Here is a 14,561-nt window from a genome sequence, read left to right on the forward strand (position 1 = left end):
TCCACTTTAATATACTCATAGGACTAAGAATGATTATGAGATCTGTTGAGATATTGGGATGGACAGCTCCCTAGTTGTACCTCTCTTTATTTATTTATTTTTGTTATTGTGGGAATTAGTTATTATGGGCCTAAGGTCCCTTTTATTGCTTTTATTACTTGTTTCTTTTATTGTTATCGACAGAAACCCTACTAGGGGCATTCATGTAATCTCCACTTTAATTATGATTGATCTAATAAAAGAGAAAGGGCTGGGAGAAAGTCACGATCTCTGCTTCCAAAATCTTCTTCCTTTCTTCTCCTCTCTTCTCCCTTCTTCCTTGCTGTTTCAGATCTATTTTCAACTGTTTTTTTTCTTTGATTAAATATACTGTTTTACATCATTAATTGTCAGCTTGGTATCAGAGCAAAGCAACCCTACTTTTTTTTTTCTTTCTTTAATCCCATACACAATGTGTATGGAGAACTAAGGTGGTAGTTGATTAATGATTCATTCAGCCTAGTTGGTGGGAGGTTTTTGGAGATTTTCAGATCAGTTTTTGATGCCCAAGAAGTGTTTTGGAGAGTTGGCCCAAAAACCCTAGCCGACTAGAGAAGAATTGAAGTTAAAGGGTCAAGGGGATCCTTCCAGAGTGGCGCTCAGGGTGTGAAGGACATCTTAGAGGCCCTTAGTGAGATTGATCCTGGTTGGAGAGTTTTCTGCCATCGCTGGTAGGAGCAACTGAGTTTTCTCAGTTTCTTCTGGGTTGTCAGGTAGTGTCAAATTCTATCTCTTTGTTTTTTTCCCTTCCTGGATGTTGGGAGATCTTATTTGAAGTAAAAATTATTTTTCATTTGTTTTCATTTGATCAATGGAGACATCTGGAGTTGACATAAAGCAGAATGGTGAACCTGGAAGTAGTCCAGGAGGGTCTATTGAATCCATGTTGGGTGATATGACCACAGTGAAGCTAGATGGCGGTATGGCACCAACTATTTGCTTGGTCACAATCTGTGAAGATTCATGTGTGCAGTAGAGGCAAGGAAATATGGGATAGTGTGGCTAAAACATATTCTCAGAAGATGAATGTTGCAAGGGCATACAAGCTGAAAAATGAAATCAATAATTTAAGACAGGGGGAGAGGCCTCTAGTAGTACAGTACTCTATGTTGAAGTCTTTATGGCAAGAGAGTGATCTACTTGAAACTATTGTGTGGGAGAGCACCAAGGATGCTGAAACATATAGAATGTTGGTGAAGAGAAACAAGGTGTTTGAGTTCCTTATAGGAGTTAACTTGGAATATGACATCACAAGACAAAATATACTCTCCAATGATGATATTACATTGTCTAAGGCATATTCTTTGGTGAGTAGTGAGGAGAGTAGAAGATAGGTACATCTTTAGAATTCTACTACTAATCATTTTTCTAATGCTGGAGTGAAGCCAAAGGGTAGTGTGGATAAGGAGAAGGCAGTCAAATGTGATTACTGCAAGAAGCCTAAGCATACTAGAGATACCTGCTGGGAACTACATCCTCATTTGATGCCAAGGAGGTTCAAAAATAACAAGAAGGGGGAAATATTAATGCAGCCACTATACCAGATAGTGAGAAGAGGTCCAGTGAGGAGAAGTCCACTGTGGAGCAATTAGCAGTTGTGAGAACTGAATTTGAGAAGTATGGGAAACTTTTGAATCACTTGGAAAGAGAAGTTAGCTTCAACTCTACAGGCAATTCAGCATCCACAGCCTTTACCCACCTAGGTACTCGTGCAATTGTTAATCATGCATCCTTTCAGGTAATCATTGTATCCCTTGGACTATTGATTCTGGTGCATCCAATCACATGACTAGTATACCTAACCTTTTTTGTTCTTTATAGCTATTACTTGATCGAGACAAGATTTCCCTTTCCAATGGCTCTCTAGCTCCTATTTCTAGAAAGGGAGACATTAGAGCCATCAAGACCCTTACCCTACCCTACCCTATGTCCTCCATGTACCTAAGCTTAATACCAACCTTCTTTATGTTAGTAGTTTGACTAAATCATTGAATTTTTCTATAACCTTCTTTTCCACACATTGTGTTTTCTAGGACCTGAAGTTTCAAAGGTGATCAGAAGTGGCCATGAGGCCAATAGGATGTACCTACTTGATGTGCATGAAAAGAACCAGTAATCATCACAAAGGATGGCTTTGGAGTCAACAGTGTTTGAGTCTTTTCATTAAATTATGTTATGTCATTTTCATTTGGGTCATCTATCCTTTTCTTTGCATCCTTTATTCCCTAAGTTGTTACAGTGTTAGTCTTTCTAGTCTACAATATGAGTCATGTTAGTTGCCAAAGCATTGTAGAAATTCTTATCCCTTAAGTAATAAAAGATCCAAATTTCCTTTTGATATCGTGCACTCTAATGTGCGGGGGCTATAACATATACCTTCTATTGGGGTTATAAATACTTCATTTTATTTATTGATGATTTTTCCAGATATACATGGATTTACTTGATGCATTCTCATGATGAGGTCCCAAAGTTAATGAGACAATTAACTTGTTCTCATTGAGTTTAAAACTCGCATCAAAGTATTCCAATCTGATAATGCTAAGGAGTACTTTAAGAAGGATCTCTTTACCTATCTTTCTGACTTTGGAGTTATTCATCAAAGCTCATGTCCTCACACCCTTCAACAAAATGGAGTAGCTAAAAGGAAAAAATCGACATGTTGTTGAAATTGATAGAAGCATTTTTCCTGCCTCCCATGTTGCTATAAAATATTGAGACATGATTAAAGATGATCTACTTGGGTTTTTTCAAAGTTTGCATATAGGCGTAGAGTTAGCCCGAAAGTTAATGCTACTGTTGAGTTTTGGGCTGATATAACTTTTTTTTATTTACATAGCATAGTTAGGGAGTTATTGGGCCTTAGGCCCATCAAGGTTTAAAATGTCGATGCCGATGGAAATGTCACTTACCAAAATATAGGACATATGTCGGAAATGTCAAGGGGAAATATTGTAAAAATTAGAGACATTGTATAAATATTATGAAATATGTGGAAATATGCAATAATATATTGTCCAATGATAAAAGAAGCATTAATACATATTTCTAGACTATTATCTTATTCCCAACCATTATATAAAGCTAAGAAACTAACATCAATAACAAATTAGTAAATGACGATTTACTGATTTATTATGCATTTTGATGTTTCTACAAGGTTACCCGATATTTTCTTTTCTTATTTTTAATTCTGATTTATTATAAATTCTAATATATTTATTTCACACTAGTAAATAGAAATACATTTATTCTGATTTTTTAAATATTAAAGTTATAATACATTATGTTTTATTATAAATTTAATGAACTGATTCGCCTTTTTGTAGTATTAAGATTATGATAAATTCTGATTTCTTATAAAACTTAATATGATTTTTAATACTAAATTTATAATAAATTATGATTTATTATAAAATTTAATAAACATTTTCTGATTTTAATAAATATTTTAAAAATAATAACTAGTTACTATTTTATTACTTGAAGAATATTTTATGTTTTATATTATAAAGTAATTAATTTATTCTTTTGTTTTTATTTTTTGTTAATTCTTTTTATAAATATTTTATTTGAAATATTAAATAGAAATTATTAATGGAATAATTTATATTAATATACTGTATTATATTAATATAGTATACTAATATATTATATTATTAATGTACATTAGTCGCCATCATGTTGCCATAATAGGAAAAATTGTCTTTTTTCTTGGTTATTTGGGCCGATTTGGTCGATATTTCCGAAATATAGGAAATGTCGACCCAAATAATGTAATTTTTATATTACCATCCATTTTCATGTCGGTTAGCCTCGACATCGACATATGTCAGGCAACATTAGCGAAATGTTGCGACATTTGAAACCATAAGGCCCATTAGTTTATGTTTTAAGTTAAAAGTGTTTTTAAGTTCTCACAAGTAGCCGGCTTACTAAGGGCATACTTGTCTTTGTACTCTCTTTTATTTATGAGTATATAATCTAATGAAAGGGGTGGCCAGACCTAATTCTGAGCTTCTCCCATTCTCTTCTATTTCTCTTCTCTATCTTTCTTAGCCGAAACCTTTTCTTCTCTTTCTTTTCTACTTTCTTTTACAGTTTTTATATCAAGACAGGTTGTCCAAACCTTTCTACTGCTACCTTCTTAACGCTCATCCCTAAGAAATTTGAAGCTTTACACCATAAGGATTTTAGGCCCATTAGTTTGGTGACTAGTATCTACAAAATTTTAGCTAAGGTGTTGTCCTTGAGGCTGCAAGAGGTGCTTCCCAATTTAATTAATCAAACTCAAGAGCTTTTGTGCAAGGACAAATTTATGATCAAATCCTCATTGCTAATGAGTATGTGGAAGATATGAGGAGATCTAGCTATCAAGGTTTTGTGTGTAAGCTGGATTTAGAAAAGGCCTATGATCTGGTGGATTGGTCCTTTCTCCTAGAGGTTTTTGGGTTTTGTGGGTTTAGGGATAGATGGTTTGACCATTTGACTGGATCTAGGAGTGCTTAAATTCTTGTCATTACTCAGTTTTGGTCAATGGTATGGTCAAAGACTTTTTTTCAGTCCGTAGAGGTTTGAGACAAGGTGACCCTCTCTCTCCCTTTTTGCCCTAGTAGCTGATGTGTTTAGTTGCCTAATATCAAAAGCAGATAGGGAGGAGGTTATCAGGGGTTAGAGAATAGGTAGGAATGGAATCTCGATTACCCACCTCCAATTCACTAATGACATCATAATTTTTTGTGATGGGAATGACTTAAGACTAGTAAGAAAGTCAATTGGGAGAAAAGCTATGTGGTGGGTATTAATTTGGATGAATAGGTTGTTGGTTCCAAAGCAGATTCCATAGGTTGTCCGATTGCTTCTTGGCCATTGTCTTATCTAGGTCTCCCTCTAGGTGCAAACCCAAAGAAGAGTTCTGGATTCTGGTTTTGGAAAGTTTTGAAAAAAGGTTGGTGACATGGATAGAGAACTACATCCCTATGAGAGGAAGAGTTACCTTGATTAAAGCCACACTAGCTAAACTTACCAATGTATTTCCTCTCTGTTTTAAGGATCCCCTCTAGGGAATCAAAGAGACAAGAGAAGTTGATGAGAAACATCCTTTGGGAACTGGGGGAGCAAAAGAAGAGGAGGGTGGGCTTGGATTAGGGAACCTAACTTGCAAAAATGTGGCATTTTTGGGGAAATTGCTATGGAGGTGGCCACTGGACCGAGAGAGTTTATGGCACAAGGTAATTGAAAGTATTCATGGTCTTTCAAATAATGGCTGGGATGTTGGTATATCTCGATGGGCTACTTAGGCCTCACCTTGGAAAGCTATCGCTACTATCCTTCCTCAATTTCTCACATTCATAAGGTATGATGTTTGTTTTAGAAATTCAGTCTTATTCTGGAATGATGTTTGGGTGGGCAATTCAGTCCTGAAGGACCGTTTCCCCTCCCTCTACAAAAAAAGAAGCGGTTTCTTGGTGTCTGTCCTCTTCTGTCTCTCTTTTTGCTTTGGACTAGGATTTTGGTTTCCAAAGAGGACTAAGAGATGATGAACTTGTTAGTGTTTCAGACCTTCTGCTTACTCTTGGTGATGTTTGTCTAGAACCTTCTAAACTAGAAAAAAGAGTTTGATCTCCCTCTTCGAAAGGTTCTTTTCTGGTTGCTTCCTTCTTTAAGTCCCTTTGCTCTAACCCTGCCTCCTTGGGCTTTCCTATAAAGGAAGTTTGGACTAGGCCTATCCTCCCTAAGGTTACTGATTTTTTGTTGGGAAGTATTTCACGGGAAATTAATATTTTGGATAATGTGCATAGGAAAAGACCTTTTATGTGTTTGCCCCCAATCGGTGTGTTCTTTGCAAATCAAATGGTAAGGACTGTTGTCATTCACTAATTTCTTTCTCCTTTGTTTTGGCTATTTGGAATTGGATTTTTCTCTTTTCGGGTGCAGGTGGAATCTGCCATTAGAAGCAAGACTGTTGTTTGAGTCCTTAGCTTTTGCTTGGCCTACAAGAGAGGGAAGGTAAAGTGGAGGTGCATTAGAGAAGCTGTGCTTTGTGGACTATTTCAGAGGAGGGAAACACAAGGATTTTTCAAGATAAGGAAAGAACTTTGATAGAGGTTAAGGACTATCTTGATTAGGACAATACACTAGTAAAAGACTACAACTTCTTTCCAGTCTTACTCTTTCAATGAGTTGTGGTGAGGTTGGACAGAAGTGGCCAGTAGCTCTTCTTGCAAGCGGAGTATCATTGTAGATTGGTCCCATCCCCCAAAGGCTTTATCCAAGGTTCAAAATTCCGCAACGTGTCAGGCCGTATCGGCCGATACGTATCATTCCGACAAGAGCTCGACACGTGGAATGTGTAGGAATCATCCGTTCCGTTTCTTTTCGTATGTATTGCATCGATACAGGCCTGTATCGGGCTGTTTCGGCTCTGTATTGGTCGATACGGGCCCGAAACAGTCCGCTACAGCCCGATACACTTGATTTTTTTTGGGTGCCCTTCATTCACTAACCTTTTTAATTACTTCTCTATTTAATTCTAACTTTTCTTTCATTAATTAGTCAATTACTCCTATTTTAAATTTAAATTTGAATTTTAGCGCCTAATTCGAATTCTCTTATTAATTCCACTAATTAATGATACTCTCTCATTAACTCCACTAATTAATGATCCTATCTCATTAAATTTCGTTTTGTTAGTATAAAAACTACAGACTTAAACAATGGCAAGTTTCGAACCTTAGTCACTAGGTTTTAACAACCATAACCCACCACTAGGCCACGCCCATTTATTTGTTATGGTCATATGCATTATTATTTTTAAGTAAATTTTCTCTTTTCTTAATGGATACTTATTAATAAATGCTAGAATCAATTTTTAAAATTTATATACTAATAAATGTTAATATAAATTGATGTACACACATTCATATTTTAGGTTTTTTTGTTTTCTCACATTTTATTTATTCCATCATTTTTCAACAGTTATTAATTGTAATTATTTACAATTAAATGATTGTAAATATGGATTTTTACATTTAAATAACTTATTTACAATCATTTAAAACTTATAATTATTGTTAGTAATATATTTTTAGGATATATTTGAATTTCCTAACATATTTATACATATCTTAATTTTTCGTCCATATCTATGCATATCCAAAGCGTATCCCAATACGTCTCTTAAAATTGTCTTTCCGATACACCTTGTGATTCCGATACTTTGAACCTTGGCTTTATCAAATTAAACTTCGATGGCAGAAGTTAAGGTAACCCTGATTTGTCTGGTAACAGAAATAAATTAGCTTTATTCTCAGGACATGTGGGAAGAGGCACCTCTAACAGGGCTGGATTAATTGCAGTATTACAAGGGATTCAACTAGCTAGTCAACTTGGTGTGGAAAATCTAATAATTGAAGGAGACTCTAAGGTGGTTATTGGATGGTTGTTGGCTTCGGACTCAGTTGTGTGGGTTTTTAGTGATACTATAAAGAAAGTCAGTTGGCTAACAAGACCTATGAATGTGAGATGCCAATGAGTGAGAAGATAGTCAACCAGTTTAGCTGATCACTTGCCAAACAAGGGGTTAACAGGGATACATTGTTGTGGGCTGTAATGTAATAGACTTGTTTATCTGTTTCTTCTTGGCTGTTTTTAGCCTTATTTTAGAGTAAGGCTGCACCCCGTGCCTTACACTAGGATGGTTATAACAGTTCCTATCTTTTTGGCTATTGAATTAACAGGAAGAAGACACAAAAAGAAAATTACAGGATCCAATAAAAAACATGGTAAATTAGAAATAATACTTTGGCATCTAATTCCCAAAACAAGAATCTGTTCTTTCAACTAGTGGAACTAAAAAGACATAGGCACCATAAAATCAAATTACTCACTTTGCAAACGTTGCTCTAGTCGGGTCAAAAATCCAGGTGAGACTGTAGATGAAAGAACAATGGATGCTCCATCTGGAAGGGCTATAAGACAAAATAAATTAAAAAAAAAAAACTGTAAGTAATCTTCATGAAATATAGCTTAGATGCTTAAAAGAACCAACTACAGAACAAGTACACATGTAGAGAATTTTATTTAATTCGCATCAAGTTTGTGGTAAATTTCTTATTTTGGGTTTTCCTTGTGGTATAGAGTTGAGGGTTGGTTGGAAATTACTATGAGCCTCACTCTGTCTTGAGTCAATGGCTTCCTTTTTGTGCATACCTCATATTGTTAATATTTTTTTAGTAAACGGGTACCATTAATTGGATGTATGCATGCATGTATTATGACATATGAGTGCATCTATACATAAAATCTGTTTGTGGTTATAAATTTTACCTGATACAGCACCAAGATCTCCATATAAGACACTTTCAGCTTGGGCTTCATTAGCAACCATGATTATAAGCACATCTACATCTGAATAAATCAAGTTTCAGAAACAAAATACTTTCTGATCCATAGAGGAATCAGTTTGAGTATGAAAAGAGTACTTGAGTTATACATACTATGATATACTTGACAAACCAATCTTAGTGTATAGATCCTGAATTACAACATGGTGGAGATCTAGTGCAGTAAAATATAAGGTGTGAAGTTTCACATATCATATGATAAATTCTCCGAAATTAGCAAATGGCATGATACAGTTAACCTTAAGCCAGTGAGAACATTCAGTTAGCATAGTCAAGCTTTATCTGCTTAATATTCACATAATGTAAATATTTTGCTTGCTTTTAAGAAAATGATTTAAACAGAAGATTATCAACCTCCCATGTTAAACGAAGCTGAAAGATATATTATATAACATATTCTAAATTCTGTACACAAATGGAGATTAATTATTTAATGTGGTAATTGTTGGAAATGGTTGCTCAAGTTTGAAACCAAAGAATGAAGTTTAGGGGCTGCAACTATAAATTATAAGTATCAAAAATAATAAAAAATTGCCAAGCTCAAATGAGGTGGATAAATGAAAACCAATCAGCAACATTGGTTTAAGATAAAAGAAGATGATCAGTCTTATATGGTTCCCACATAATAACCTCATACTTAACCAGACACATGGATTTAAGAGAAAAGATGGAAGACCTCAAACAGAATGCCTAAACTCCAACAAGGATAAAGAATCAAAATCAACTGTAGAGAACACTGATGTGGTCCCCACAGTGTTCGTATGGCAGCAATATTTCTGTTAAGATATGACAGTGTTAGTTGGTAGTTATTTCAGCTTTATTATTAGTTATTTGCCATGTAAGCAATAAGGGCAATTCAGCCCTTTTACAGTTAGCCAATAGTTATGTAAATACTAAGAGAGGGTCGGCAGAAATTATGACCTTCTCTCTCTCTTTTCTGAAACTCTCTTCGTGTACTTCTTCTCTTCCTCTCTTCTCTTCTTCTCTTCAACTTTTCATCCTTTTTTTCTTTTTAATTCAAGACTGATTGTAGTCTAGATTGACTATTTGGTATCAAAGCCGACCTAGGAGCTCTTATGCTAGTCTGATTAGGCCGACTTCATGAGAACCTCCTAGGTTTGGAAGTTTTTCAACAAGGAAGGAGGATCGGCTGATTCTTGGAGATTACTGGAAGTGTGCGGCTGCTACTAAAGAGACTGTAGAAGTTTGGGAGAGTTCCAGTAGTCAGGAAGAATCAGAAGAAGCTTTGGATCCTCAAGATTAGGGTTTTGCATCAACCAGAAGGTGGCAGCCAGAGATTTTTTCATAAAGTAAGCTTTTTTCTTGTGATTCTGTTTAGAAAAGATCATCTTGGTTTAGTCTGAGAGGTGCGGCTGGAGAATTTTTGTGTTTTCTTTAGGGTTTTGAGAGAAAACCTTAAAATTCAGAACTGTTATTTGTTTCAGATCAGAATTTGAACTGGTTTCATTCAGAATTATGTTTTCTGTGTTCTTTGAAAGACCTAGGCCGGCTGTTATCAGTTGTTTGGGTGTTGTTTCTCCTATTACAGTAATTAAAAAGGGTTTTTTATTAATTCTTGATCAAGAATGGAGTTCAAGAGTCAAGGGGAAGGTGTTTTTGGGAATAGCAATTCTGGTAACATGTCTGAGAATACATTTCAGATTACAAAAGTTAAGTTTGATTGATCAAACTACCTAGAATGGGTTCAATCGGCCATGATGGCCATTGGGGGTAGGGGAAAACTGAGCTACTTGTTGGGAGATGTGAAAGAACCAACTAAGGAGGACCAAACCTATACCAAATGGGTTCAAGAGAACTATTTGGTTATGACATGGTTGTGCAACTCTATGCAGCCACATATCAGCCATAAAGGAAATCTGGGATGTCATGAAAGAGACCTACTCCCAACCCCTTAATGTTGCTAGGGCTTATGAACTGAAATGTGAGGTTAACAACCTTAAGCAAGGAGAGAAACCAGTCTCGGTTTACTTCTCTACACTGAAATCTTTGTGGCATGAAATTGACTACCTAGAAACACTTGGGAAAGCCAAAATGATGCACAGACTCATAGAAAGCAGGTTGAGACTAATAGAGCTTTTGAGTTCCTAGCCGGTTTGAATCCGGAGTATGATATTATGAGACAGCAACTACTGACAAGAGACAGTGTAACCCTATCACAAGCCTATTCCTTAGTGCATAGTGAAGAGACTAGGAGAAAGGTTATGATGCAGCATCAGCCCTTCCCACCAGCCTTGGCAGCAATCAAACCTATGTCTGGGGGTGATACGGAGAGGGATATAAAGAAGGAAGACAAGCGGGATCTAGTAATGTGAACATTGCAAGAAACCCAAGCATACTAAAGACACCTGTTGGAAGCTGCACCCTCATTTAGTCCCAGCAAAACTCAGGAACAAAAGGGGTAATGCTAATATAGCTGTTAATACTGATTGTGCCTCCTCATCGGGCACAAAAGGCACACCCCTAGACACCCTAGCTGCTGTCTGGGCTGCCCTGACTCAATTGAAAAAGGAAGTTGGCAATTCAGCTCAATCATCTCAGCCGCCATCAGCTCCCACATCAGCCTTTGCTCATTCAGGTACTTGGGCCTCAGCTTATCATGCTTTAGCTCTAGGTAACACTGAACATTGTTGGGAGTAGTAGACTCAAGTGCATCACTATTTACTACCTATCACTTATCTTCTGGCAAAGATAAAATGTCCATTGTTGATGGTTCCCTTGTTCCCATTTCTGGCAAGGGAGACATCAAGTTGTCTAATGCCATGTCCTTATCTTCAGTTATGCATGTCCCTAAGCTTAATACTAACTTGCTCTCAGTCAGTAGCATTACAAAACATCAAAATTGTTCAGTAACCTCTTTCCATGACTGATGTGTTTTTCAGGATTTAGAGACAAGGAAGGTGATTGGGACTGGCCGTGAGACGAATGGGACCTATCTGCTTGGAGAGAGTTCACATTGGTGAGATAGTGAAGATAGGAAGTCTTTTGTTTCTCTGTCTGTTAGTCAGGTTATGCTTTAGCATAATCGGTTGGGTCATTTATCTTTTCGGTCTTTGAAGAGTTTGCTTCCCGATCTATTTGAGTCTGTTCAGATGTCCAATTTGAGATGTGAGAGTTGTGAACTTGCAAAGCATTATAGAACATCTTATTCACTGAGTAATAAAAGAAGTAATAATCCTTTTGATATTGCGCATACTGATGTTTGGGGTCCTTATCACATCACTGCTATGGGGGGGGAGTACAGATATTTCTTGTTGTTTGTTGATGACGATACCCATTTTTCTTGGGTTTACCTTATGCATTCTCGAGATGAGGTTCCTACTTTGACCCGGATCTTTCGTCAAATGATTTTAACCGAATTTGGGGTCAAAATCAAAATCTTCAAATCCGATAATGCGAAAGAATACTTTACCAACCAATTAGCCTCTTATTTGCTTGACCATGGGATTATCCACCAAAGTACTTGTCCCTCATACACCATAGCAGAATGGAGTTGCTGAGAGGAAGAATAGGCACATATTGGAGGTAGCCAGAAGCATCATGTTTAACTCCAATGTGCCTATTCGTTTATGGGGAGATTCTATTCTTACAGCAGTGTATCTCATTAACCAAGTTCCTTCACGGGTTCTTGACATGAAGCCTCCATTTACCATCCTATACCCTGATAAAGACTTGTTTACTGTTCCCCTTAAAACCTTTGGTTGTACTCACTTTGTTCAGATTCTTGGACCTCATCGTTCTAAATTTGATCCTAAGGCCTCCAAATGTATTTTTCTCGGTTATGCACAAACTCAAAAGGGATATTGCTGTTATGAACCCACTTCTGGGAAAAGATTTGTCTCTATGGATGTTACTTTCTTCGAGGATGTACCCTATTATTCTAGGGTTTCTCCTCAGGGGGAGAGTAGTGAGTGTGGGGTTAACTCATCAGAAGTTCCTTTACATGTTCCATTGAGTGATGAGGGATGTAATGGGGAGGGGTGTCAGAGGTGTCAGGATTTGAGAGTCTATCACAGGCAGTGGAGGCAGGTTGATTTCGGTCATCAGCAGTCCAGGCCAGCCCCAATTCCTTCTGTGAATCTAGATCCAGGTACTGCAGTTCCTTTATCAGATCCAGGTTCCATTGAGATACCTTTCACTGTTGAGCCCTTACCTCCTTTGGATGGCCTTAACCTCCCAATTGCAGTCTGTAATGGAAAACGGCATTGCACCACATCCACAACCTACTGCATTTCCTAGTTCTTGTCCTATGATCACTTGTCCCTCTCTTATAGGTCCTTCCTCACATCTATTGTTGATATTCCTATCCCCAGAACAGTGCAGGAGGCCTTGTCAGTTCCTAAGTAGAAAGATGCAATGAAGGTTGAAATGGATGCTCTTCTAAGGAATAATACTTGAGAGCTAGTTGACCAGGCTAAAGGGAAGATATCGGTTGGATGCAGATGGGTATTTACTGTGAAACATAATGTTGATGGTTCCATTGAAAGGTATAAGGCTCGGTTAGTTGCAAAGGGATTTACTCAAACTTATGGTATGGACTACTTGGAGACTTTTGCTCCAGTAGCAAAGATGGCCACTATTAGAGTTTTATTGTCCCTTGCAGCCAATTATTCTTGGCCCTTGTTCCAGATGGATGTTAAAAATGCCTTCCTCAATGGAGATTTGTAGGAAGAAGTCTACATGCAGTTGCCTCCTGGATTTTATGATGCAGACATAGGAAAGAAGGTTTTCCGGTTGAATAAAGCCTTGTATGGACTCAAATAGTCCCCCAAAGCTTGGCTTGATAGATTCAGGCAAGCCCTTGAAAGGTTTGGCTATGAACAGGCCCAGTCAGACCATACATTGTTCATTAAGAGAGTGGACTCTTCCTTGACCTTGCTTATTGTATATGTGGATGATATTGTAGTGACAGGGAATGATAACAGTGAGATTGAGTCTCTCAAACAACTCCATCAAGAATTTGAGGTGAAAGATTTGGGAGAGCTACGATACTTCTTGGGTATTGAGGTAGCTAGATCTAAACATGGGATTTTTGTTTCTCAAAGAAAGTATATTCTAGATTTGTTGGAAGAAACTGGAAAGTTAGGTGTTAAGCCTGCAGATACACCTATTGAACAGAATCACAAGATTAGTGCAGAGGGTGGAGAGCCACTTGAAGATAAAGCTATGTTCCAACGATTAGTTGTAAAACTCCTCTATCTTTGTCTCACACAATTGGACATCAGTTATGCAGTCAGCGTTGTCAGTCAGTATATGCACTCTCCTAGGACTACTCACTTGCATTTGAGAGGATATTAGTATATTTGAAGAGGTGCCCAGGTAGAGGTATACAATTCAAGAATAATAATCATATGAAGATAGAGGTTTATACAAATGCTGATTGGGTTAGGAGTATTGATGATAGAAGGTCTACCTCTAGATATTGTGCTTTTGTAGGAGGTAACCTGGTCTCTTGGAGGAGTAAGAAGCAAAGTGTTGTTTCTTGTTCTAGTGCAAAAGCTGAATACAGGTCCATGGCTAATGGTGTGGCTGAAATCCTATGGTTGAAATCACTATTTGAGGAGTTGGGTATTGCTTATGAGAAGCCCTTAATGTTGTATTGTGATAACCAGGCTGCTATTAATATAGCTCATAATCCAGTACAGCATGACAGAACTAGGCATATTGAAGTAGACGGACATTTTGTCAGAGAAAGGGTTTCATCTCAAGAAGTGTGTCTTCCGTATATCACCTCCAGCATACAGCTTGCAGATCTTCTCACCAAGGCTGTTCAAAGGAAGAAGTTAGAGGTAGATCTATGCAAGTTGGGAATGACAAATATATATTCCCAACTTGAGGGGGAGTATAGAGAACATTGATGTGGACCCCACTGATGTGGTCCCCACAGTGTTTGTATGGCAGCAATATTTTTGTTAAGACATGACAGTGTTAGTTGGTAGTTATTTCAGCTTTATTATTAGTTATTTGTCATGTAAGCAATAAGGGAAATTCAGCCCTTTTACAGTTAGCCAATAGTTATATAAATACTAAGAGAGGGTCGGTAGAAATTATGACCTTCTCTCTCTCTTTTCTGAAACTCTCTTCGTGTCCTTCTCTTCC

At 37.2% G+C, this 14,561-nt stretch overlaps 1 protein-coding gene across 3 annotated transcripts in view; it reads right to left on the minus strand.

The window, feature by feature from the left end:
* LOC104607427 (ketose-bisphosphate aldolase class-II family protein) overlaps window positions 1-14,561 on the minus strand; it is a 145,092-nt gene that overhangs the window by 65,739 nt on the left and 64,792 nt on the right. For all 3 annotated transcript variants that reach the window (XM_088902420.1, XM_088902422.1, XM_088902421.1), the window contains 2 exons: window positions 8,368-8,448; window positions 7,929-8,009 (listed from right to left, as the gene is read on the minus strand). In XM_088902420.1, coding sequence (XP_088758546.1) covers window positions 7,929-8,009; window positions 8,368-8,448 — 162 coding nt within the window. The remainder of the gene's footprint in view (window positions 1-7,928; window positions 8,010-8,367; window positions 8,449-14,561) is intronic.

Source organism: Nelumbo nucifera, chromosome 4, assembly GCF_055504915.1.
Source record: "Nelumbo nucifera cultivar China Antique chromosome 4, China Antique-T2T, whole genome shotgun sequence".
Lineage (NCBI taxonomy): Eukaryota > Viridiplantae > Streptophyta > Magnoliopsida > Proteales > Nelumbonaceae > Nelumbo > Nelumbo nucifera.